Source organism: Bos grunniens, chromosome 22 (genome assembly GCF_055505025.1).
Source record: "Bos grunniens cultivar Pamir isolate PY7600 chromosome 22, Bosgru_T2T1.0, whole genome shotgun sequence".
Lineage (NCBI taxonomy): Eukaryota > Metazoa > Chordata > Mammalia > Artiodactyla > Bovidae > Bos > Bos grunniens.
Genome location: NC_141186.1, coordinates 1,210,239 through 1,237,519, shown reverse-complemented (window position 1 = coordinate 1,237,519; position 27,281 = coordinate 1,210,239). Strand labels below are relative to the sequence as shown.

At 46.0% G+C, this 27,281-nt stretch overlaps 1 protein-coding gene across 1 annotated transcript in view; it reads left to right on the top strand.

Moving 5' to 3' along the window:
* Window positions 1-27,281, top strand: part of EGFR (epidermal growth factor receptor) — a 221,851-nt gene that overhangs the window by 172,275 nt on the left and 22,295 nt on the right. Inside the window, exons 16-20 of the mRNA XM_086365545.1 lie at window positions 6,633-6,671; window positions 7,893-8,034; window positions 8,828-8,950; window positions 9,574-9,672; window positions 15,130-15,315. Of these exons, the coding sequence (XP_086221671.1) occupies window positions 6,633-6,671; window positions 7,893-8,034; window positions 8,828-8,950; window positions 9,574-9,672; window positions 15,130-15,315 (589 nt within the window). The remainder of the gene's footprint in view (window positions 1-6,632; window positions 6,672-7,892; window positions 8,035-8,827; window positions 8,951-9,573; window positions 9,673-15,129; window positions 15,316-27,281) is intronic.

Sequence of the window (27,281 nt, the reverse complement as noted above, 5' to 3'; positions counted from 1 at the left end):
TGGTGTAAGAGAAGACTCTTGAAAGTCCCTTGGACAGCAAGGAGATCAAACCAGTCAATCCTAAGGGAAATTAATCCTGAATATTGACTGAAAGGACTGATGCTGAAGCTGAACCTCCTATACTTTGGCCACCAGTTGCAAAGAGCCGACCCATTGGAAAAGACCCTGATGCTGGGGAAGATTGAGGGCAGGAGGAGAAAGGGGTGACAGAGGATGAGGTGGTTGGATGGCATTCCTAACTCAAGAGATAGTGAAGGACAGAGAAGCCTGGTGTGCTGCAGTCCATAGAGTCACAAAGAGTCAGAGGCAACTAAGCGACTGAACAACAGCAAATATGGAGGAGTCTGGGCCTGGAGACAAGTGATTTGGAAATGACTTGTACCCTGGTCAATTTCCATCATTTAACCTTCTTCAGTTTCAGCTGTTACAGGGGTAAATGGAAGGGCACCATCTTTCCATGACTCTGTGGTCCAGAAGTTTCGGTCCTGGGTGACTGAAGAGTAATCCCAGCAACAAGTAGGAAGCCTAGGGATCTCCTATGCCGTTTACATGTGATTTTCTTCCCCCTCTAATGTTAGTCTAGCCTATTGGTGTGTTCCAAGTGACTTGGAGTATTTTACCAAGTTTAACATCCAAAATCCCCACTAAAACCAGTAAGTTAATTTGGCTAGGGCTAACATTTTTATAATATTTTGTATTTCCAGTCAGGAAATGATAATTTCTTCATAAATTATTTTATGAAGAAATAAAATTTCTTTTTTATTCTTCATAAATTCAGATATTCTTCAGTTAAGTTTTATAGTTTTGTTCTTTCATGTTCTGTCTGTATTACATTTGCTATTGTGAAATGGTCCTTACTTAGAGTATATCTTCTAATTTATTATTTCTAATATATAAGATAGCTTTTGATTGTTTTGGTGGAGGTGTATAGTCATCTCATATTGATGGTCTTTATTGAACTTCCTTTGAAATTAATGTTTTAGTTCATGTTCTTGAAGTTTCTGGGAAAACAATCATATTGTCTCCAGTAATGGTATCTTCATCTCTTTTCCAAAAGTTTCAAATCATATTACAAAGGCCAGAATTTCTAGAATAATGTCAGATACAATAGTAGTGGATATCTGAGTTTTATATCTGATGATTGTGGGAATGGCTATAATAAATCACCATTAAGAACATTATTTGCTATTACTGTGAGTTACTATCTTGTTAAAGAAACAGTTACCTACAGTTATTCCTACTTTTGAACTATTTTTGTTAATCCAGAATGAATTTTGAATTTTACCAGACCCTTCCTTGACAGAAATTTTAAGATTTTTAATATTTTTCCCTTTGGGTATATCAACATGCTGTTATATTGAGTAATTTGCAAACTCTACAAAGCATGATATAAATGATAGTTTGCTAGTTTCTCACTCAATCTATTTTTTTCATATTTCTCCATAATAAGGAATTTTGGAACAGATTCTCTTAAATAGAATGATATTACCCATAAAATATATGTTTCCTATTTTTTTCTGTCTTTTGGAAATAACTGTATTTATGTATGTGTCTGTGAACATGTATCACTGATAGAAAATCATGTAGTTTTATGTAATCTTGTTATTGCTATCTGTATCTTCATCCAAAAGAATTATTTGATAAAAAAATGGGTTTAATTTTTTAAATATGGAGAAATATTGATAGGATAAGGGGAAATAAGAAACCATGTCTTTTATTGTGTATCTATGATGAATACAGCATCATCAAACAGATAGTCTCATTGATGTCTCAGAGCAGGCTCACTGCTTTTCCATTTGTATTGTTAAAGCAACACTTGGGCTCTGGAGTCATTAGCCTGCAGTCACAGAGCCCAGGTTATGAGAGCATACCTGCTTCAAGAAGCCATCCTGTTCCCACAGGGGAGGTTTGGTTACCCAAGGGAATGGGTCGGGAAACTCAAAGGCCATCCACTGTTGAATGGAACCATATTTTATAATAAGGTAACAGGGAAAGGTTTCTTTGAAATTTTATGCCAAAAAACTAAATAATATAACATTTTGCCAATTTTAATTACATGTAACAAAAAATAAATAGGAGACAGACAAGCAGTAATTTTTCTGACTAAATTAAATGATAGCATGATGCAGCCTCTTTTGCCTGATATTTGACAATCATTTCTATAGACTTATGCAGGGCACCATCAGCTTTCTCATGGACCTCTTAATCCTCTGATACTCAGATCATCCCCTCTTACCACACCTGTCTTGTCATTGCCTTCGTCCATCATCTCTTCAAATGCAAACTGGCTAAGCTCTGACTGTGAGTATCTCTTCTCAGTAACTTCTTGCTAGAAACCCAATAAGTTTCCCAGCAGCACTTTCAGAAGCTGCATGAAACCTGCTTCTTGTCCAAAATTTGCAGTTCCAGTTTGCACCACTTTGCATAGAGTTCCCATTTTGTTACTTTCTGGAGACTGACAGGCATAATGGGAAAATATAAAAACACTAGCGAGGAGGGATATATTGAATGGTCATCCGTTCAGTTCAGTTCAGTCGCTCAGTCGTGGCCAACTCTGCAACCCCATGGACTGCAGCACACCAGGCTTCCCTGTCCATCACCAACTCCTGACACTTACTCAAACTCATGTCCATCGAGTTGGTGATGCCATTCAACCATCTCATCCTCTGTCATCCCCTTCTCCTCCTGCCTTTAATCTTTCCCAGCATCAGGGTCTTTTCAAATGAGTCAGTTCTTCACATCAGATTGCCAAAGTAGTGGAGTCTCAGCTTCAGCATCAGTCTTTCAAATGAATATCCAGGACTGCTTTCCTTTAGGCTGGAGTCTTCTCTAACACCACAGTTCAAAAGCATCAATTCTTCAGCGCTCAGCTTCTTTATTGTCCAACTGTCACATCCGTAATGACTACTGGAAAAACCATAGCTTTGACTAGACAGACCTTTGTTGGCAAAGTAATGTCTCTGCTTTTTAATATGCTATCTAGGTTGGTCACAGCTTTTCTTCCAAGGAGCAAGTGTCTTTTAATTTCATGGCTGAAGTCACCATTGCAGTGATTTTAAAGCCCAGAAAAATAAAGTCTTTTACTGTTTCCATTGTTTCCCCATCAATCTGCCATGAAGATGCAAGTGGGTGCCATGATCTTAGTTTTCTGAATGTTGAGCTTTAAGACAACTTTTTCTCTCTCCTCTTTCACTTTCATCAAGAGGCTCTTAAGTTCTTCTTCACTTTCTGCCATAAGAGTGGTGTCATCTGTGTATCTGAGGTTTTTGATATTTCTCCTGTAAATCTTGATTCCAGCTTGTGCTTCATCCAGCCTGGCATTCAGCATGATGTACTCTGCATATCAGTTAAATAAGTAGGGTGATCATATATAACCTTGACGTACTCCTTTCCCCATTTGGAACCAGTCTGTCAGTCTGTTGTTCCATGTCCAGTTCTAGCTGTTATTTCTTAACCTGCATACAGATCTCTCAGAAGGCAGGTAAGGTGGTCTGGTAGTCCCATCTGTTTAAGAATTTTCCAGTTTGTTGATCTGTGACTGATCCACACAGTCAAAGGCTTTGGCATAGTCAATAAAGCCGAAGTAGATGTTTTTTTGGAACTCTCTTGCTTTTTCGATGATCCAATGGATGTTGGCAATTTGATCTCTTGTTCCTCTGCCTTTTCTAAATCCAGCTTGAACATCTGGAATTTCCCGGTTCATGTAATGTTGAAGCCTGGCTTGGAGAATTTTGAGCATTAACTTTGCTAGTGGATGAGACAAGTGCAGTTGTGCCATACTTTGAGCATTCTTTGCCATTGCCTTTCTTTGGGATTGGAATGAAAACTGTCCTTTTCCAGTCCTGTGGCCACTGTGAGTTTTCCAGATTTGCTGGCATATTGAGTGCAGCACTTTCACAGCATCATCTTGTAGGATCTGAAATAGGTCAGCTGGAATTCCATCATTTCCACTAGCTTTGTTCATAATGATCCTTCCTAAGGCCCACTTGACTTTGCATTCCAGGATGTCTAGGTGAGTTATCACACCATCAAAGTTATCTGGGTCATGAAGATCTTTTTTGTATAGTTCTGTGTATTCTTGCCACCTCTTCGTAGTATCTTCTGCTTCTGTTAGGTCCATACCATTTTTGTCCTTATTGTGCCCATCTTTGCATGAAATGTTCCCTTGGTATCTCTGATTTTCTTGAAGAGATCTCTAGTTTTTCCCATTCTATTGTTTTCCTCTATCTCTTTGCATTGATCACTGAAGAAGGCTTTTATCTCTCCTTGTTATTCTTTGGAACTCTGCATTCAAATGGGTATATCTTTACTCCATTGCCTTGCACTTCTCTTCTTTTCTAACTATTCTCTAAGGCCTCCTCAGGCAACCATTTTGCCTTGTTGCATTTCTTTTTCTTGGGGATGGTCTTGATCACTGCCTCCTGTGCGATGTCATGAACCTTTATCCATAAGTCTTCAGGCACTCTTGTCTATCAGATCTAATCCCTTGAATCTATTTGTCACTTCTACTGTAGCAATTTGATTTAGGTCATATCTGAATGGTCTAGTGGTTTTCCATACTTTCTTCAATTTAAGTCTGAATTTGGCAATAAGGAGCTCATGATCTGAGCCACAGTCAGCTCCCAGTCTTGTTTTTGCTGACTGTATAGAGCTTCTCCATCTCTGGCTGCAAAGAATATAATCAGTGTGATTTTGGTATTGACCTTCTGGTGATATCCATATATAAAGTCTAGTCTCATGTGTTCTTGGGAGAGTGCTTGCTATGACCAGTGCACTCTCTTGGCAAAACTGTGTTAGCCTTTTCCCTGCTTCAGTTTTTACTCAAAGACCAAACTTGCCTGTTACTCCAGGTATCTCTTGACTCCCTACGTTTGCATTCCAGTCCTCTATAATGAAGAGGGGATCTTTTTGGGGTGTTAGTTCTGGAAGGTCTTATAGGTATTCATAGAGCCATTCAGCTTCAACTTCTTCAGCATTACTGGTCGGGGCATAGACTTGGATTACAGTGATACTGAATGGTTTGCCTTGGAAATGAACAGAGATCATTCTGTCATTTTTGAGATTGCATCCAAGTACTGCATTTTGGACTCTCTTGTTGACTGGGAGGGCTACTCCATTTCTTCTAAGGGATTCTTTCTCACAGTAGTAGATATAATGGTCATCTGAGTTAAATTCACCCATTCCAGTCCAGTTTAGTTCACTGATTCCTAAAATGTTGATGTTCACTCTTGCCATCTCCTGTTTGACCACTTCCAATTTACCTTGAGTCATGGACTTGACATTCCAGGTTCCTATGTAATATTGCTCTTTACAGCATCAGACTTTACTTCCATTATCAGTCACATCCACAACTGGGTGTTTTTTGTTTTGTTTTGTTTTGCTTTGGCTCCGTCTCTTCATTTTTTCTGGTATTATTTCTCCACTTTTCTCCAGTAGCATAATGGGCACCTACCGACCTGGGGCGTTCATCCTTCAGTGTCATATCTTTTTGCCTTTTCATACTGTTCATCCATTAGCAGACTTTTTTTGTCTTTGACGATTATGGTTTTTGTAGGAGATAACAGATTATGAGAAAAGGAGAAGCCTGTGTCTGGTGTAGGGAGGAAAGTCTGTAAGCTTTTAGGGTCAAGACTACATTGTCTGACACCATGGAAAAGGGGTCTTAGACCCTCAAGACCAAGAGGAGTACAGTGCAGAGATGAGAGCCCTTTGAATGAGATAGAAAATGATGTGTACACCCGTGGAGAATTCATGTTGATGTATGGCAAAACCAATACAATATTGTAAAGTAATTAGCCTCCAATTAAAATAAATAAATTTAAAAAATAAAAGAAGAAAATGACTAGAACCATATGGCAGTGTACATCAAACAAGCACAAATCCTGTTCACACACCTGAACGGGGCTTCTTCATCTTTCCTCTGGCCAAGAATGTTAGTGTTCTCCATCAAACTGGAATATTCAATCTTGCTATTGAATATTCAGTCTTGCATTGACAAATATTGCTGTACTTCAAAACCAACTTATTCTGCCTTTTCATCCGTCATCCTATAATCAGAAGAGCAGATGGTGGTGCCCCCCCAGAATGGGAACCCAGCTGCTGAGGGGATGCGTTAAGACAAATGCTATCTATGCTTCGTGTGTGACATCTTAGTTGTGTGGAAGAGGGTGAAGCCAGTTTCTGGCTTTCCGGGTCTGCCATCATCCCCATTTCCCTGCCCTGAACTGCACATTGTTACTTGTCTGCCCCCACCTTAATCAGTGTGGCCCAGGAAATGGCTCCCAGGAGGGAGCCAAGATCCCTCCACCTCCTGCCCACATGGATGTTCTAGAGCCAGCTGTAAGGTATCTGAACCTCTGTCAAAAGTAAGACATGAAAACATTTCAGTAACAAAGACCAGAGGCTGCCTACTCTGTTCAATCCCTATCACAAACTCAAAACTACTTGCTGAGTGAATGAACAAATGAATAAATGCATGATAAACAAATGATTAAGCAATATTGAGACACGTTGTGATTCTAATGGTCTAAGAGTAATTTGACACATGTCACCTTATGATTTAATAAAAACTCTCCAAGAAAAAATGATAAATAAAATGATTGAAATGTGTCTTTACCTTTCAATTCCTACAGCTGTGAAGGGCCAGGTCTCGAAGGCTGTCCACAAAAAGGGTAAGTGTGACACTTTGTGTGTGATGACCTGACCAGAAACAACCAATAGTTCTGTGGGCAAGGGTAATGCTTTCTCACTTTTCCGACTCCCCTCTGCCCTGGCCTCTCTTCATGCTGCAGTCAGTATCTTAGCAATGAGGTTTTCCATCATATCACCACCCTGAAACCAGCCAATGACCTTTGTTATATTCATTCTTTCAATTTGTTCTTCTCTTTTCACCCACCCTTACAATATCCATGGAACATATACTCTGTACAAATTATTCCTTTTACCTTTCAATGGCCCCTTCAAAATAGAAAAAAACCCATTAATTCAAACTACATTAACTAGGAGAATAGTATAACTCAAGACAGGACTTTTTTATGTGCTAAGAAGAATGTGTTCTAAGTACTACTCACATAAAGTACATTTGACACTTAGGAGAAATTCGTAAGAATGCTGGCACATTTTTTGTGTGTAAATTGTGCTACTAATTATTCTTTGATATTCATTAACTGCCTGAAAATACAAAGTTTGCCAGAAGCTCAGATGGCACAGGTGCTTGAAAAACAATAGCTTTATAAAGATTCTAAATTCAGAATCTACTCATTCAGACAGTTCTTTCCCCAGTGAGTTTTGGGTGTTTGCTCTCCCCTGGTGGGGGAAGGGGGTGGGGGTGGGGGGACGACTGCAGAATGACCTAACTTATCTATGACAACTCTGCTCTCTGTGTGGAAATCCTGTCCCTGCCTTACTCCTCCACACATTCATGCAGCATTTCACACGGTTCTCATCCCATGTTATAAGTTCAGGATCCCTCAAGCAGTCTCCACAGTTTTGAAAGGGTCCCTCTGTCCAGCCTGGCCAGCAGACATCACATGGGGAGGGTGTGCTTCTAACGAGTGGAGACACCCAGGGGAGACACACAAATTCGTGCGGAAAGCATGACTGACTCAGCTATTTTTCGAGTTATGTTCCCTTAATCAACAGACAACATACTCTTCATAGCGAGAAGTCCAAATGATACCCAGTTTAAAAATCCAAAAAGGTGGGGTGAGGAGGCTATTATACTGAAGAAAGTTGAAAACCTGCCCTGGGAATATTAATCTGCCTCTCTTTCTCCTTGACAAGCTGTGCACTATCGCACTGAGACAGTTCTAAATGATGTCACAGCATCCACACACATGGCAAATATAGGACATGCCAACATGACAAACCAACCCCCTTTGTGTGTCCGCCAGGCCCAAGATCCCGTCCATTGCCACGGGCATCGTGGGCGGCCTGCTGCTGGTGGTGGTGCTGGCCCTGAGCGTCGGCCTCTTCATGCGCAGGCGCCACATCGTGCGCAAGCGCACACTGCGCCGGCTGCTGCAGGAGCGTGAGGTGAGCTGGGCGACCACCAGGCGGTGTCTTACAGATGAGATTGCATGACTGAGCTTTATTGTAATGAAAAAGCCAGGAGAATCTCTGAATGTCCAGTTATAAGCAAGTCCGTATACACTTTGGTACTTGTATTCAGTGACATGCAGCTGTTTCCAGGGTAAGTCCTGCTGGCGGTTACCCAGCTGTGGTGCCCACCACCCAGCTTGTTCTGCTCAGTGGTCGGCGAGGGGGAAGCTGGTGCACAGAGGCCCATGAGTTGCTGTGAGCACAGGAGGTGTCACTTTGTAAAATGCCACAGTTCCCACCAGTGACCAGTATTGTCTCTGACACCATGATTTCAGGAAAAGGTCTTCAGGTGGTATCTGTGACCATCCGTATGTCTCTCCAGAGACATACAGGGCCTGGGGGCCAGAGCCCCCAGGAGGAGGGACCCATGGCAACTTCAGCAGCATGGCTCTGCAGGGCTCAGATGGGCTACCAAAATGACCATCACACAAGCTTGCCTTCCCCCCAAGCTTTCCTAGCCTGGTCACAGAAACAGAAATTGCACTTATTGCCCAGGAGCTGTTCTGTTCAAGGTCACATGCTTTGGAGGATGTGGGAGGTGTCAGTCCCGGTTCCTTAGGTGTCTCTCACCAAGTTCCCTAGAACAGGTATCCCCGTCTGGGGAGTGAGTGGGGCAAGCTCTCTGGGCCAGAGCGTGAGCGCGCCTCCTGCCACATGGAGTCAGGAGCTGCCACCCCATCCCTGGGCCATGTAGGCAGGCATCAGGTCTTCCCCTTGTCTCTCACAGCTCGTGGAGCCTCTGACGCCCAGCGGAGAAGCTCCCAACCAAGCTCTCTTGAGGATCCTAAAGGAAACAGAATTCAAGAAGGTCAAGGTGCTGGGCTCAGGAGCATTCGGCACCGTGTACAAGGTGAGCCTGAGGCGCCTAGACTCGAGTCTGGGGCCACTTCCTCTGCTGTGGTCCTTATCACAGTGCAGTGCTCTTTGTGTCACTGAGGGTTCAGGAAATTCCAGTATTTTTCCTAGGTTGTCTAGATGAAATTTTTTATAATCAGAGTGACAAGGAAGTGGTCCACTTGGGCACAGATGATTTCCTGGAGGACAGGGTGAGTTTTCAGAGGATGGGTGGCACAAGTCAATCTGAAAGAGTGTGGCCTGTATCTGCAGGGCAGCATCTGAATAAAGCCCAGCTCAAAACAGCTTCCTCTTCATTTATTTTTTCTATGCCCTCTTTGCGTAGTCTAATCACAGTTAGTCCTAGACCCAGTATCTCAGAATTCTGTATACAGTGACTCATACTGACTCTGTAACTTACATGAGCTGAAGGGTTTTATCTAACTACTCTGATTCCTGGGACACAACAGCTAAAGAGCTGCTGAGCTGTCATGACTCCCAGCCTGGGTGGCCTTGGGTGCAGAGCTGTGCTTCCTCACCCTTTGGGGTATGGCCACTAATGACACCCAGCCAGGCCAGGAGCCACATCTTACAAGTGTGACTACTGCCAGCCAATGACTTCTCCTCTCTTTGTTATAGGGACTCTGGATCCCAGAAGGCGAGAAGGTTAAAATTCCTGTAGCTATCAAGGAATTAAGAGAAGCCACATCTCCAAAAGCCAACAAGGAAATTCTTGATGTGAGTTTCTGCTTTGTTCTCTAGCTATCTGCAGGCCTGGACATCAGAAGCTACCTTTTCTCATGGTTGGCAGCACATTTCTGTGTTCTGGACTTTCTCATCACCACATTCTAAATGGTCGCTTTTCACTTTTGCTGTATTTTTTCCTTCTGGCTACACAGTTGGTATAATTCTCCCTCATAGAGATGACTCGCTCTTCTGTTCTCTTAATGCCCCAAAAGAATGGGAACCTGTGGTCCCTGGGCATCCACTAGGGGCTGGTGGCTTCCCCCTGCCATCTCAGTGATGCCTCTGGCTGGCCTGTGGTACTGTAGGTGTTGTGTTCAGCATGCCTTGGGAAAGAAACAGAGACATGAGGCAGCCTGCTCAGGGTCACGAAGCTAGGTAGGTTTCCAGCACCAGGTTACTTCTGATTCTGAAATGAGTGTTCGTTTTCTTCCACCAAATATCTCATCTTTGAAATGGCTTTTTAAAGGTACCTAGGATTAACAATATCATGCTCCATAAACTCTATAATCTGTTGCTCACCTTCTGTACTTTTTCTCAAAATAATTTAAATGTTTCCAGCATCTGCTGAGTGCTATTTTATGGAGTCTTTGAAATACTTCATAAGGTTATTATTGTTACATGCTTTTACTTTAGATTCTGCTGAACTTTTCCCGGCTTCCTTTGGACCTTCACTAGCCAATGAGGGCTCTGCATGGTCTTAGAAAGAGGCTGGAAGAAGGAGGAGCCAGCCTGGCGTTGGGCAGAACCTACTTCAGGCAGAAGCTCAGAAAGTTCTGAGGGATGCAGCCTTGCGGGCCCCAGCTAACAGCACTGCCACCACTCGCTATGGGTGGATGTGGGTTTTTCTTGCTCTTTTCCCAAAGCAGAGCCAGTAAAAGAAGAGGTGGAGGGGCTCAGCAGTGAGTTAGGAGAACAGTCAATGAAAAAGGAAAGTGACTGCCTTTACTGACTCAGAAATAGTTCATCTTGCAGCCAAGAAAGACAAAGGTCAAATGTAATATTTCCCCACTCATATCTAACCAACAGAATAATATGGTAAGCAAAGCAAACAGGCCTTTTAAAAAATGTGTTCAGACACTGAGCTTCCCAAGAGGAAATCCTCTCCATCCGCATTTCTCTAGGCAGCCTTCCCTCCATTCGTTTTGCAGCAGGGAAGTCCCACTGCAGTATTTTCTTTGTGAAGGATGAATTATTAACACAGTGTAACAGGAAATCTCACACACTGTTGATATGCTTATCAAGCCAAGTTATCGTTCATTTTAGCAGTTTACAAATTAATGAGTCTGTTAATATAATGTCAGTTCCTATTTACGTAACCATAAGAAGTGTTACAAGCAAGCCATTTGTGAAGTCTCTTCACTTACAACCTCTAGCTCCTTTTCCTACACAGTTAAAAAGAAAATACTTTAGCAAAATTTGCTTCCTTATTTCACTTTTTACTCATTCAAGACATTCTAATAACTGTCACAAAATGTGAATTTTGACAATATTCTCTGTGCAGAGTAAGGGCAATTTTGAAGATAGTAGCAATACTTTGAGAAAGAAGTAGTTCTGCTGAAAAGGACCCTCCAGAACCCCTAACCTGGAGGAAATCTGCTTTCATGGGGCAGGGGTAGGGTAGAAAATAGAGAAAGTAAAGACTTAGAAAAAGTGTTTAAAGCCCTTTTTGCCTCTTGCCCTGTCTCTGGGCTCCTCTCCTTCTCTCCCTCTGGCCCATTCCTGCTTTCTTCTTTCTGCTCTGACACCCACCCTGTGGCTGTTCTGGGAGAGGACAGCAGCCTGAGGCCTTGGTCTGCTTGTCCTGAAGCTCCGTCTGCCCCACAAACACAGAGCCACTCTCGTAGGCTGGGTGCTGCCATGGGGAGCCCCTAAGGAAAGGGAAAACTAAAGCAAAGGCAGTTTCAACAGTGAGTTAAAGGGCAAGTTAATCCTGTGACCAGGCTGCCCAGGGGGCTGAGTGTGGGCTTGGCTCACACGCACTTGTAAATGGCTCCAGCTTCCCCTGGTTTTACTCCCCTACCCAGGCCAGCACTAACGTCCAGCACACATGCCCTCTACCCCGGGTGCACGGTGCCATCAGTGGTGGCTTAGGTACTGGGAAGCTTCAAAACTATTCTTAAAGCTGGGCATATGCCTCTCCTGAAGGAGTTTAATGTTTAGTGAAATCCCTTTTCCCCAGTCCTTAACATAAACTAGTTCACAGATGAGGGAGACATGCAAGAAAGAAGGCCCAAACAATCGTTTCGACAACTGGACAAATTAATAGATTTTCAAGGTCGACAAGCCTCAGAGGCTCTGCTGCCACGTGACTCTGACCTCAGCCTTGGGAGCCTCTGAGCATGGGTTCTGCCTGCCAGGCTCCAGATTGATCAGAGATGGTGAGGAATACCAAGCATTCTTGCTGTAGGTCACAGAGCACCTTTGAGATTCCAAGATAAACAGTTAAGAACAAATCTCACGTTAACTCCTGCACACACTGAATAGGACACGTGACTGGACAGCATCCCTGTTGAGCTCAGGCTTAGACGTGCAGAAGGGACACCCTAGCTCGGGTGCTGTACCAGATTTTAATAGGAGCTAGGACCTGGCAGGGCTCCAGGCTCTGTGTGGCCCGACACCCACACCCATGCTCCACTCCCTGAGCCCTGGGTCAGCTCCTCACGGCCCACAGCAGATGGGCTGCTCAGACTGCTCTGCTCTGCAGATTTTTCTCCCCTCTGAAGTGAGTACAACATGTTTCCAAATCTCAACCAGATCTTGAGAAAATAGAAACAGCCAGAGGATTACTTTGGTGTTATGGTTGTACAGTTTCCCAGACTCGGGAGAGAGATGTGATTTCTGCTTTTCTGGCAATCACAAGGCCTATTAATTTTCTCATAGACTTTCTAGTTTAAATTTAGGGTGGGCATAGAAACAGCATGCAGAAGAGATTCATATATGTGCTCTGTGTTATAAGGTCTAGGGCTTTCACTCAGCAAGTCTTCCCCGGTCTGTGGGGTTAATCAGTAGCAGGGAGGATGGCTGAGGGGCCCCGGAGGCCAGCGGCCTGGGGCGGGAAGACTCTAGTGGGCCCAGTCCTGACAAGAAGTGTGATCTTGGGCATGGTCCACTGGGTCTCAATTTCCTCTTCAGACGAATAGTAGCTTCAGGAGGAACCACTTGCCTGCCTTCTCCAGTCCTAAATTTTTATCAGTTGTTGTTGTTGTTTAGTTCCTAAGTTGTGTCTGACTGTTTATGACCCCATGGACAGCAGCACAGCAGGCTTCCCTGCCCTTCACCATCTCTCCACGTTGGCTCAAACTCCTGTCCACTGTGTCAGTGATCCCATCCAACCATCTCATCCTCTGTCGTCCCCTTCTCCTCCTGCCCTCAATCTTTCCCAGCATCAGGATCTTTTCCAATGAGTCAACTCTACACATCAGGTGGCCAAAGTATTGGAACTTGAGCATCAGTCCTTCCAATGAATATGCAGGGTTGATTTCCTTTGGGATTGACTGGTTGATCTCCTTGCAGTCCAAGAGACTGTCAAGAGTCTTCTCCAGCACCATAATTCGAAAGCATCAGTAGCTTTTTATCAGTAGCCCTCTGAAAAATGAAGAGCTGTCTGAATGTCCATAATATTAAATATCTACTCTTCTCTTTAACATTGTGATGCTGCGTTTACAACCAGAGGAGAAGGGCCGCCTGCCCATGAAGGTGGGGTACCGCCCACTCAGGGTGCTTGTTCTAAAACAAGTAGCAGAGCTGCAGTCTCTCTTATTAGTGAAAGCAACAGGGTCTCTGATTTGTGTGATTTCAGTGTCGTTCAGCTGTGATGTTTCTAAGGTATTTCTAGAGGTGTGTTGGGCAGCACGGAGGCCCCACAGGGGAACAGGTGTTGGGGAGAGGGAGACACTAAACAAGTTCCCCCTCCCTGCAGCTCACACAGCACACCCGCCGGGATGGGTCCAAGAATCAGCATTTCTGGCAATTTGGCCAGCAGCACTGAGCCTGCTGCCCTGAGCGAACAACTGCAAGAAGCCAGGAAAGTTTAGCTTAGATGGGAGTCAGAGGCCCTCAGAGGAGGGGTCAGCCAGGGAAAGCGGAGGTGGAGGGGCATTCCGGACAAAGCCCCTGCTGGGGGCGAGTGTGGGAGAGCAGTGAGCGGGTGGAGCAGCAGCGCCTGTGGGAGGAGAGCCCAGGGAGGCGTGGGGGCCTCCCCGGAATGGTGAGGCCCAGGCAAGGTTACTGCAGACGCTGGTGTTTAGGACACTGAGGACATTTGTGTTTCGGACTCTGCGTTCGCCCCAGTCCCTCCACCCATCTGCTCTGTCCCCACTGTCCGCTCCTGAGGCACAGCTCCCGGCAGCCCTCTCAGATGCCTTTGCCTCCCAGGCTGTGTTGGCTCCTGCACAGGGAGCCCAGCCCCGACCACATCAGTGGGCAGAGCGGGAAAGGCCCCTCTGAACTTTCTCTTGGAGACGAGGTGGTCCCTTTTGTGTCTGTATAAAAGGTCAGCATCCTTGTACTCTAAAGGGAAAGAGATTGAGTTTATTGGTAGAAATTTAGGATTCCCTAATTCTTAGACAAAAGCGAGGCCCGGCTATGCGCTTGGTTTAAATGAAGTCAGCTTCCTCCAGTCAAGGATAGCAGAAGAGTTAAAATGAAATCCGTGGTCGTGAGTCTGTGTCAGGCCTCTGCCCTGGCCGCCTCTGAGTCAGCAGGGGTAGGCTTGGGGGAAGTGGTTTTCCTTTCCCAAAACTGCGGCCAGCAACACAGACCACCTCTTAAGAGATGAATCCTGGGTCGCCCACAGCGTCTGCGATCACTGCAGGTATAACGTCCTCTCTCCGTTTCAGAGCCGGCACATGTACACAGAAAGGCCTTCTTTCTCCGCTGTGTGTGGTAGAGGTGCCTGTGGTGCCAGCAGTGTTGATGGTGGGGTGGCGGATGGGGGGGCTCCTCCTCTGCCTGCCACAGAGGAGGAGAAGTGAGGACTGACCTCCCAGAGCTGTCACCATCACCTCGATGCCCGTGGTGAGGGTTCCTTAGTCAATGGCCAGGTCATCATCAGGATGTGGGTTGCCACCCGCCCCAACAGTGTTTTAAACTGAGGCATCTTTGGCTCTGAGGCGGAGGTCCTCGTAATGACTCAGCATCACCCAAACTTGGGGACATCGGGTCTTGTTTTCACCCAGCACTTTGCCAGTGGCGAGCACTGCTGCGGTCCCTCTGTGGTGCCGAATGCCACCTGCAGTCAGAGGGTGCCTACGCCCACCAGATGTCTGGTCACTGCTTGGCCTCACGAGCCAGAGATCCTGTGTGAACATCCACTGCTCTAGATGTTTCATGTGCCCATTTCCACACTTAGACTCCAGTTGGGTTTTTAATCTAGGAAGGGTCTGCCTGCTTGGTCCCGTAGCCATGGCAGGGAGCCGCGCTGATTTGCCTTCTCCTCTTCTCCTGCAGGAGGCCTACGTGATGGCCAGTGTGGACAACCCCCATGTGTGCCGCCTCCTGGGCATCTGCCTGACCTCCACCGTGCAGCTCATCACACAGCTCATGCCCTTCGGCTGCCTGCTGGACTACGTCCGCGAGCACAAGGACAACGTCGGCTCCCAGTACCTGCTCAACTGGTGTGTGCAGATCGCAAAGGTAACTCGCAGGCAGCCAGCGCTGAGAGCCAGCAGCCAGGGCCACAAAGCAGGCCCAGCAGCCACCTCTGCTTCTTGCTGTGCCCGCACCTCCTGGGCTGATGTGATCGTTAGAGGGAGCCCAAAGAACAGTGGTAAGGGGCAAAAAACAACCACCAGGAAGTCAACAATTACATTCTCCGTCCTAGGAAAGCAGAGAGTTTGTCAGGAGAGATGTGTGTGTGTGCGCGTGCGTGCGTGCATAGACACAGTGTAGACTTTATTTTGGATTAAGTTGAATTGATTGTCTTTGGCGTCAGATTAGTGCCTCCCACTCCACATTGAAAATCTAATTATTCAGCTACATTTGCACAGTTGGGTGCTCTCAGAATGGTTCATGTTAGTGTCTTATTTCCCTGGCATTCTTTTTGTTGAACACTATGGTAATTTGTAGCAGAGGATGAGGTATGGCTTTCACACAGGCAGAACTGGCAACAAAACCAGCAAACCAGCCCACCTGAGGCTATCAGGTGACAGAGTGCTGGGTGGACAGGCAGGTGCTGGCTCTGATGTGTGGTGGCAGGAGGTCAGCAGATGCTGCTTCTGCTTCCTGAGGCCCCTCATACGTTCCGCTGTCAACAGGCTAGACTGAGGGAGGAGCCGGTGGGGCGGTAGGCAGACAGTGACCAGGTGGCTACACTGTGAGCTGAAGCCAGGAGCTGAGCGGCAGGTATTTAGCTGCTCATGTGGCGTCACAAAGACTTTCTTTCATCTCAGATCTCTCTTTCTTGATCACAGCACTGCATCAGTTATTTGCAACCCAACTTGCTAATTCTGTTTCTTCTAACAGTGGGTATACCTTTCACTCAGTTGAATGAATGGAATCTGTGGATGAATCCCGCCCCGAACCCCTCATCCCTGGAGAGCGGTTATTAGCTGGAGGAGACCAGGGAGGCAGGGAGCCCCTCGTCTCCCAGCCCTGTCAAGTCCTGGTTGCTCCTCTCACCCAGCGCAGCAGTGCAGCTCGGTCCTGTGGATTTACAGTTCTCCCAGAACTGGGGGGCTCCAGCAGGCTGTCAGGCAGCAGGCTGCCTCCTGGGAAAACAGGCAGCAGCACGACGCTCTTTTTCTGCTGCCACTGGGCTTACTGTCTCAGCCACAGCCCCGGAGGCTCCAGCACCCTAGGAGTGGGAGAGCGCCTTCTCAGAACCCGCCCACCCCCCAGTGCTCCTGTCATTGTCACGGCCACAACCCTGGTTTCGGAACAGAGGGAACCACGCGGCCACGCTAAACAATGGTCCTGACGGAGCCTGTGCGCCTTAGTGCTGCGGTCTCATGAAGATGCAGTAATTTCTGTGTCTGACTGCGTTAGTTTCCTAGGGCTGCCACCAAAGATCGTGACAGACTTGGTGGCTTTCCACAGTGGAAACTTAATCTCTCACAGTTCTGGAGGTTGGAAGTCTAGAATCAAGGTGTTAGCAGGGCCGTGGCCCTGAAGGCTTTAGGGGAGAATCCTTCCTCCCTTCCCCAGCTCTGTGGCTCCAAGCATCCCCGGCTTGTACCAGCATCACCCCCATCTCTGCCCACATCTTCACGTGGCCTCCTTCCCTGGGGCTGAGTCCAGATCACCCTCTCTCTTATAAGGTACGAGTTCAGTTCAGTTGCTCAGTCGTCTCCAACTCTTTGCGACCCCATGAACTGCAGCACGCCGGGCCTCCCTGTCCATCACCAACTCCCGGAGTTCACTCAAACTCATGTCCATCGAGTCGGTGATGCCATCCAGCCATCTCATCCTCTGTTGTCCCCTTCTCCTCCTGCCCCCAATCCCTCCCAGCATCAGAGTCTTTTCCAATGAGTCAACTCTTCGCATGAAGTGGCCAAAGTACTGGAGTTTCAGCTTTAGCATCATTCCTTCCAAAGAAAACCCAGGTCTGATCTCCTTTAGAATGGACTGGTTGGATCTCCTTGCAGTCCAAGGGACTCTCAAGAGTCTTCTCCAACATCACAGTTCAAAAGCATCAATTCTTCAGTGCTCAGCTTTCTTCACAGTCCAACTCTCACATCCATACATGACCACCGGAAAAACCATAGCCTTGACTAGATGGACCTTTGTTGGCAAAGTAATGTCTCTGCTTTTGAATATGCTATCTAGGTTGGCCATAACTTTCCTTCCAAGGAGTAAGCGTCTTAATTTCATGGCTGCAGTCACCACCTGCAGTGATTTTGGAGCCCAGAAAAATAAAGTCTGACACTGTTTCCACTGTTTCCCCATCTATTTCCCATGAAGTGATGGGACCAGATGCCATGATCTTCGTTTTCTGAATGTTGAGCTTTAAGCCAACTTTTTCACTCTCCTCTTTCACTTTCATCAAGAGGCTTTTTAGTTCCTCTTCACTTTCTGCCGTAAGGGTCATCTGCATATCTGAGGTTATTGATATTTCTCCCGGCAATCTTGATTCCAGCTTGTGCTTCTTCCAGCCCAGCATTTCTCATGATGTACTCTGCATAGAAGTTATATAAGCAGGGTGACAATATACAGCCTTGACGAACTCCTTTTCCTATTTGGAACCAGTCTGTTGTTCCATGTCCAGTTCTAACTGTTGCTTCCTGACCTGCATATAGGTTTCTCAAGAGGCAGGTCAGGTGGTCTGGGATTCATCTCTTTCAGAATTTTCCACAGTTTATTGTGATCCACAATAAACTGTGGATCACAATAAACTGTCAAAGGCTTTGGCATAGTAAAAGGTGCCAGTCATTCCTAAATCCAGGATGATTTCGTCTCAAGATCTTTTAATTAGATCTGCAAAACCCTGTGTCTGAGCTCACATTCTGAGTTTCTGGGTAGATGTGAAATTTTGGAGACACTGTTCAGCCCAGTGTCTTATGTCGGGGAGGAGGTCATTAGCCTGCCATAGGTTTCACTAAACATAAAGTCTTTCCTGGAGGTCTATTCATGTCCTGACCTCTAATCTCAGAAATTCTTCCTTAGTCTCCTCCCTGATAATCTGAGGCAGGAGAATCGCCAAAGTTATCCCCCTCCACTCCAGGCAGTCTCTGCTGCTACTGCTGCTAAGTCACTTCAGTCTTGTCCAACTCTGTGCGACCCCATGGACTGCAGCCCACCAGGCTCCTCTGTCCATGGGATTTTCCAGGCAAGAGTACTGGAGTGGGGTGCCATTGCCTTCTCCGCCAGGCAGTCTCTAGTACCTTGCTTAACTTGCTTTCCTTTTTTTTAACCCCTTTTGCTTCCTGGGAAGATCTGGCTTATATACTTGTTTACTTGACACTGGGAGGGAGGTGAGCTGTTAGTCGTACCCTGACTGCTGCCCACATGGGACCAGGCATCCAGAATGCGGCACAGCCGAGCTATCTGCTCCTGCCTGAAGGGTGAGCACAGCTCACCAGGTGCCCATATGTTTAGCATTCTAATTATCTTGTGTCAATTTGCAGCTCCACAAAAGTGAATTTTTATGTGAGGGGACACACAGCCTTGGCAAGTTCTGCCCAGTTACAGAACTGGGCATGTAACTCTGGGGGATTCACAGCTCCGTTTTGGCTTTTACTAGGCGAGTTGTCTCAGTGGTAAAGAATCCACCTGCCAGTGCAGGAGACATAAGAGACATTGGTTCAATCCCTGGGTCAGGAAGATTCCCCTGGAAGAGGAAATGGCAACCCACTCCAGTATTCTTGCTTGAAGAATCCCATGAACAGAAGAGCCTGGTGGGCTATGATCCATCAGGTCACAAGGAGTTGAACACAACTTGGGGACGGAGCAGGTGAGTTGTCTCCGAGGTTGAGCCGAGACAGAGAAGACAGTCCACAGAGCCCCTGTGAAGCGCCCACTCAAGCCCCAGGATGCATCCCATGCTCACTCCTCTGGTTTTTCCCTGCACTTTGACTGATTTAGGTTAGTGACTAAAATCTCAGCTGAAATATCATCATATTCTAGTTCTATATCTACTCTCTTTCCTTAGAGCAGCATCTCCTGGTTTTGTTCCTTTCTTATTCTTGAGGTTTTCCCCTTCTTTCTTTGGCAACCCCACATTCAGATCTGCTTGCCCACAGAGACTGTATAGATGGAAGCTTGTTTGACCCCAAAATCAGTCTTCTACAGCATGAGGAAAAGCAAACACCTGACCATGGCAGTGCCCACCACAGGACAAACTCAGCTCTGGCCCGACCCTGGTCAGCCCTGAGTTTCCAAGGTTCTGGAGTTGAGTCCCCAGGGCCTGAAAGTTTTCCAGTATAGTGCTCTATATAATATTATTCAGAATTTCACTTTGTTATTTAAATCCACTGCTCTGCCTGTTGTAGTCTGTTTAAGATCATTTTCCTCTGAAGTCCGTTCACGTTGCAGCTGTCATTAACTTTTGTCTCTGTGGCGCTGCTTTCTGTTTCAGCAGAGAAACCTCACTGTTGTGCTTGCACAGCTGTATCAGTGCAGCATCTATCCTGCCAGGATAGGAAAGCAATGGTCTCCTCACTTGTAAGGAGAGAAATTTGCTGTTGGGTTAGGTACTATTCACCTTTGGTATTAAACAGTTTTCTTTGTAAAACTTAGAAATGAAACTACCCAGAAAGACTTAGTGGCTGACCAGAAACTAAACTTGCTGGCATTTTTGAAGTGGGATTTATTGACTTATAAATGTCCTCACTGATTCACAAAGGCCCAGGCTCTCTTGGGAAGTTTTCCAAACGTTGCTGACAAGTCAGACACTATTACACAGGTTCATTGTCCTCACTAAACTGGTAGGAAGACAAGTAAAATTATATCACCCAGGCACAAGGAGAAAGAAAAGAAGCAGAGGTGGCCTGGGAGGATTCTTATTGGGGTTTGGAGACCAGAGGTGCCCTTCCATACAGGGGTAGAGTGGATTCTAGACTCAGGTCTCAGAAGGCTGTGGTCCCATCATCTGCTCCATGATCCCCCCTTCCTAAGTTCCCAGCTCATGAAGGTACACAGAGCTCTCACTCACGGGAAGTAACTTAGGTGCTTCAGAAAGTGTGTCCATTCTTTCTGGCTACTTAAACTAGCTAGTAAATTCCAAAATAATTAGATGGGATGATAATGTCATAAAATCCTAGAATCCAAAAGATGTGCTGGACTTCAATTTAGAGAACACTGCTGCCGTGCCAGGCTGTTCCTTGGAGCACCACAGAACGCATACTGCAAATCCTATGTAAATCAGCTCCCAAGGCTGATTCATTTAACATTTTCTCCAGCCTTTGGGACACAGAGCTTTCTTTCACCTAACCTGGATTATGATCTCACAGAAGTTAGTTTTCAGAGAGATAAGTTTCAGATCTTGACCAGGCCCCAGTGAGATTTGAAGGCAGCCCTTGGGGAAGGGGGATCCAGGGGAGAGGCTGTCAGAAAGAAACTGACCACAACTCCGTAAGCACCAGACTACGCCTAGTGTATTCTATAAGATGAGACTTGATAAGGATGAACTTCAAAAGGCATTCCATTCAAAGGACCCATTTCTTAAGCACACCGGACACTTAGTTCAGTCTCAGTTCATTTGAAAATGCCCCAGGTATTTTCACTGTTCACACATTTATAGGAGTTCTTAGGTCGTGTGAACAGCTAAGAGAAGACCCATCCAGGTTAGGGGAGGAAGGTGATCCTGCCTCTAACGGGAGTGAATGAAAATCGTGCTGGCAAAGGAGTGGTCATCCGTCACCATCGCTCGGCCTTCGTGTGGGAGATGCTGACCATCCTGAGCAGCTCCCGTGCACAGCCTCCTGTCCCGGCCCAGGGGGCTCTGACCTTTGCACCTAGGTCTGCTCCCCTTCCCCACACCACCCAGGTTTCCTGTTCTCCAGATCAGCACTCCTAAAGGTGAGGTTCCAGGCAGCCCCAGCCCCGCTGACTGACTGTGCAGCTTAAGGGTGGTGACCAGAGAAGACTCCTCCTAAGAGCTGATTCACCTGCAAAGCACACACCTGCATAGCACCCCGAGGCACCAAACCGCAGACAGGACAGAGACAAACACACATCCAGTCATAGATATTTTCAGTTATTTGGATTTTTTTTTTCATTCTTACATTGTTCCATAAAAGATTACAGTTGAACTTAACCTAAATGATCACTTTACATTATGTCCTTATAAAGCCAAAAGTTGCTGTACGATTAAAGCATATTCATCAGCTCTTAGACATTTCATTTAGTTATTTCTTGAGCATTTATCTGTCAGTGTCCAGTATCATGTGAAATATATATATAAGACAAAATTTCTTATCTCCCCAAACTTATGAACAGGTAAGGAAAACAGATCCATAGAGAGCTAATAGTACAGGAAGAAATGAGGGGGTCAGATCAGGAGAGGTGGGGACCAGACTCCCAGAGGCTGCTCTACAAGCCACATGGGGACCAGCAAGGTGGGCTCAGCCTGCCAGTCAGGCGCCCGGTGTGGGGACGGCAGTGGTGAGGCAGGTGCCCCACACCCTCTGGAGTCCTGGACGTGGCTCGGTTCCATTGATGGGAGTGAGAGCCAGGCCCTGTCCTGGGAGTTGTCTGAGGGAGCAGTGGGCAGTGACGGAGAGACGCTGAGGGCTGCTGAGGAATGAGGGGCAGGACAGGAGGGGAGGGAATACCACCCAGGGACCTTCAACCCCAACATCATCATGAAAGCCAAGGCCACCATGCAGGTATTGGGGGCCATGGCAGCGGCCTAATTCAAGGTCATGTCAAAAAGGGTGGAGTAGAGAGGATGGATTTGACATCCAGGAGGAAATGATGACAATCACAGCAGTGACGGACCATTCTACTGGGTGCTGTCCTACGTGCTCCATAGGGATTAACTCATTTAATCCTCTGAGTAGCCTGTCTTACATGTGGAGAGAGTGAGGTAAGGGTGTTTAAGTAACGTGCCAAGGTCTCAAGTATATAAGCAGCAAAACTAAGATTTGATCCCAGGCATCCTTGCTCCCACATCTGTGCTTTTCCCCAGCCCTTGATGTCACAGATCAGAGTGGTGCCCCCAGACCAGTGAGCCTAGCAGGTCTCCTGTCCCTGCCCAGCAGAAGCTTGGTGTCTGGAACAGGACAGTCTGACACTTGCCCGCCTCTCCTGAGGGCAGGGCTCAGTGGTGTGGAGGCTGTGCTTCATTGAACTCTACCAGAGCCTTCTGCCTGCCCTCCACTTCCTATTTATGCCGTCTCCATAGTCCCCAGGTCACATCCCCCCTCTTTCCCACACGGTGGTTAAAAAATCTGCTAGAAACGCAGCTCAGGTCTGCCTCTCCCTCTGGGCTCCTACTCAGAGCTCCAGGATGCTGCAGTGCCTGGGAAAGCCGTCTGTGAATGTCAGACCCAACCCGGGCCTTCTTCTGTGAGTGTTGTGCCAGGAACATCTTCACATCCCTCATGGAGTGTCCACAGGTCTGTGCCTTCAGGTCCCAGCATGAAGGGGGCACTTCAGATCCCCTTTTAACCTCGTGGTTGCAACATCCACCTTTGCTGTCCTATGTTAACTGACAAAATAAATATATTCCCTTAAACTGAAGTGAGGATCTCAGAGAAGAACCAGGGAAATGCACTTCCAAGAGGCCCCACGAGGCTTAAACACTGGTGTTGCTTCCTGCGGTTCTGTTTGGATTCTGAGAGTTCACGAGCAGTGTCAGGGCTCTTATCTTTGGTGCTGGTTAAAATCTTAACTGTGTGGGGCACTGAGATGGCCTTTCAAGCCCTCTGTGTTATGTGGGACAGAAACCGAGGAATAGAGTTTCATGTAAGTTCAAAGGAGCCTAATCTTATCCTGTAATTAGCTCTGACTTTTAAATCCCTCTGGCTGATTGGCTGTCTGCTTCAGAACACATAAACTGCTTTCTTCTCCCCTTTCCCAAGCCTTCTCTGAGAAAACATTGCTCTGGTCCTTTAAAGATCTCAGGAGTAGGAGGAGGGGTAGGGTGGAGGTGCCTTTCATTGTTACATTTACACAGCAGCAGATAAGAGTAGAGACCCCACAAGAGACTGGCCCAGACTTGCCCATGAGTGTCCAGGAGTCTCTGGTAGAGGCATGGGTTGGCGGTGGCCTGCTACAGGGTCGGGAACACTGAGTGCTGCAGTTCATGCACAGGGCCTTTTGAAGGAGGTCGCCTTATCTTCATTACCTCCACCATAGTTTGGTCTCAGGTCAAACAACAGGGAGGGAACACAGCCCCACCCATCAACAGGAAATTGGATTAAAGATTTACTGAGCATGGCCCCGCCCATCAGAACAAGACCCAGTTTCCCTCACAGTCAGTCTCTCCCATCAGGAAGCTTCCATAAGCCTCTTATCCTTGTCCATCAGAGGGCAGACAGAATGAAAACCACAATCACAGAAAACTAATCAAAGTGATCACATGGACCACAGCCTTGTCTAACTCAATGAAACTATGAGCCATGCCATGAAGGACCACTCAAGACAGACAGGTCATGGTAGAGACTTCTGACAAAACGTGGTCCACTGGAGAAGGGAATGGCAAACCAGTTCAGTATTCTTGCCTTGAGAACCCCATGAACAGTATGGAAAGGCAAAAAGATATGACACTGAAAAACTGCCCAGATTGGTAGGTGCCCAATATGCTACTGGAGAAGAGTGGAGAAATAACCCCAGAAACAATGAAGAGACGGAGCCAAAGCAAAGACAACACCCAGTTGTGGATGATGTAACTGGGGATAGAAGAAAAGTCCCATGCTATAAAGAACAATATTGCCTAGGAACCTGGAATGTTAGGTACATGAATCAAGACAAATTGGAAAAGGTCAAATAGGAGATGGTAAGAGCGAACATCAAGATTTTAGGAATCAGTGAACTAAAATGGACTGGAATGGGTGAATTTAACTCAGATGACCTTTATATCTACTACTGTAGGTAAGAATCCCTTAGAAGAAATGGAGTAGCCCTCCCAGTCAACAAAAGAGTCCAAAATGCAGTACTTGGGTATAATCTCAAAAATGACAGAATGATCTCTGTTCGTTTCCAAGGCAAACCATTCAGTATCACAGTAATCCAAGTCTATGGCCCAACGAGTAATGCTGAAGAAGCTGAAGTTGAATGGCTCTATGAACACCTACAAGAACTTCTAGAACTAACACCCAAAAAAGATGTCCTCTTCATTACATGAAACTGGAATGCAAAAATAGGAAGTCAAGAGATACCTGGAGTAAAAGGCAAATTTGGCCTTAGAGTACAAAATGAAGCAGGTCAAAGGCTAACAGAGTTTTGCCAAGAAAATGCACTGCTCATAGCAAACACCTTCTTCCAACAACACAAGAGAAGACTCTACACATGGACATCACCAGATGGTCATACCAAAATCAGACTGATTTTATTCTTTGCAGCCAAAGATGGAGAAGCTCTATACAGTCAGCAAAAACAAGACCAGGAGCTGACTGTGGCTCAGATCATGAACTCCTTATTGCCAAATTCAGACTTAAATTGAAGAAAGGAGGGAAAACCACTGGACCATTCAGGTATGACCTAAATCAAATCCCTTACGATTATACAGTGGAAGGGACAAATACATTCCAGGAATTAGATGTGATAGACAGAGTGCCTGAAGAACTATGGACAGAGGTTTGTGACATTGTACAGGAGGCAGTGACCAAGACCATCCCCCCAGGAAAAAGAAATGCAACAAGGCAAATGGTTGTCTGAGGAGGCCTTACAAATAGCTGAGAAAAGAAGAGATGCTAAAGGCAAAGAAGAAAAGGAAAGACATATACATTTGAATGCAGAGTTCCAAAGAATAGCAAGGAGAGATAAGAAAGCCTCCCTCAGAGATTAGTGCAAAGAAATTGAGGAAAACAATAGAAGGGGAAAGACTAGAGATCTTCTCAAGAAAATTAGTGATACCAAGGAAACATTTCATGCAATTATGGGCACAATAAAGGACAGAAATGATATGGACCTAACAGAAGCAGAAGATATTAAAAAGAGTGGCAAAAATATACAGAAGAACTGCACAAAGAAAGATCTTCATGACCCAGATAACCATAACAGGGTGATCATGCACCTAGAGCCAGCCATCCTGGAATGCAAAGTCAAGTGGGCCTTAGGAAGCATCACTATGAACAAAGCTAGTGGAGGTGATGGGATTTCAGCTCATCTATTTCAAATTCTAAAAGATGATGCTGTTAAAGTGCTTCACTCAATATGCCAGCAAATCTGGAAAACTCAGCAGTGGCCACAGGACTGGCAAAGGTCAGTTTTCATCACAATCCCACAGAAAGGCAATGCCAAAGAATGTTCTAACTATTGCACAATTGCACTCATCTCACACGCTAGCAAAGTAATGCTCAAAATTCTCCAAGCCAGGCTTCAACAGTACATGAACTTCCAGATGGAAGTTCAAGATGTTCAAGATGTTCAAGCTGGGTTTAGAAAAGGCCAAAGAACCGGAGATCAAATTGCCAACATCCATTGGGTCATTGAAAAAGCAAGTGAATTCAGAAAAATATCTACTTCTGCTTTATTGACTGCGCCAAAACTTTTGACTGTGTGGATCACAGCGAACTGTGGAAAATTCTTCAAGAGATGGGAATACCAGACAACCTCACCTACCTCTTGAGAAATCTGTATGCAGGTCAAGAAACAACAGTTAGAACCAGACTGGAACAATAGACTAGTTCCAAATCGGGAAAGGAATATGTCAAGGCTGTATATTGTCACTTTGTTTATTTAACTAATATGCAGAGTACATCATGTGAAATGCCAGGCTGGATGAAGTACAAGCTAGAATCAAGATTTCCAGGGGAAATATCAAAAACCTCAGATACACAGATGACACCACCCTTATGGCAGAAAGCGAAGAAGAACTAAAGAGCCTCTTGATGAAAGGGAAAGAGGAGAGCAAAAAAGCTGGCTTCAGACTCAACATTCAAAAGACTAAGATCATGGCATCCAGTCCCATCACTTCATGGCAGATAGATGGGGAAACAATGGAAACAGTGAAAAATTTTATTTTGGGGGGCTCCAAAATCACTGCAGATGGTGACTGCAGCCATGAAATTAAAAGTCACTTGCTCCTTGGAAGAAAAGCTCTGACCAATCTAGACAGCGTATTAAAAAGCAGAGACATTACTTTGCCAACAAAGGTCCATCTAGTCAAAGCCATGGTTTTTCCAGTGGTCATGTATGGATGTGAGAGTTGGACTGTAAAGAAAACAGAGCAGCGAAGAATTGATGCTTTTGAACTGTGGTGTTGGAGAAGACTCGAGAGTCCTTTGGACTGAGATGACATCCAACTAGTCCATCTTAAAGGAAATCAGTCCTGAATATTCAATGGAAGGACTGATGCTGAAGCTGAAACTCCACTATTTTGGCCACCTGATAGGACCAGCTGACTCATTAAAAAGACCCTCATGCTGGGAAAGATTGAAGGCAGGAGGAGAAGGGGATGATAGAGGATGAGATGGTTGGATGGCATCATCGACTTGATGGACATGAGTTTGAGCAAGCTCCAGGAGTTGGTGATGGACAGAGAAGCCTGGCGTGCTGCAGTCCATGGGGTCGCAAAGATTCGGACACAACTGAGAGAGCGAACTGAACCAAATGCTGGGGTATTGGGATATTTTCTGGTATCTGGGCATCTGGCACTTGGCAGTCTCTGTGGTAGCAGCCAAGTTTCATTTAGAGACCCCAGCATGAAATTATGGACACAGTCCCAATGGTGGCCTCAGAGCACTTGGTTTGTGTAGCAGCAGCTCAGCCTCGGGACCTGGGTCAGCTCTCAGGGCAGTTGTGTGGGTGCTGGGTCTGCCAGTACCTGGAGAGGTTTCTTTACAGGTGAGTTTGCCATGCCTGACTTGGAACTGTCAGCTGCCATGATCACTCATTCATACCCTCATTCTTCTTCAACAAGCTGTTATTTTGTTTGTTTCATTTTTTTTTTAACTTTACAATATTATATTGGTTTTGCCATATATCAACATGAATCCGCCACAGGTATACACATGTTCCCCATCCTGAACCCTCCTCCCTCCCCGTACCATCCCTCT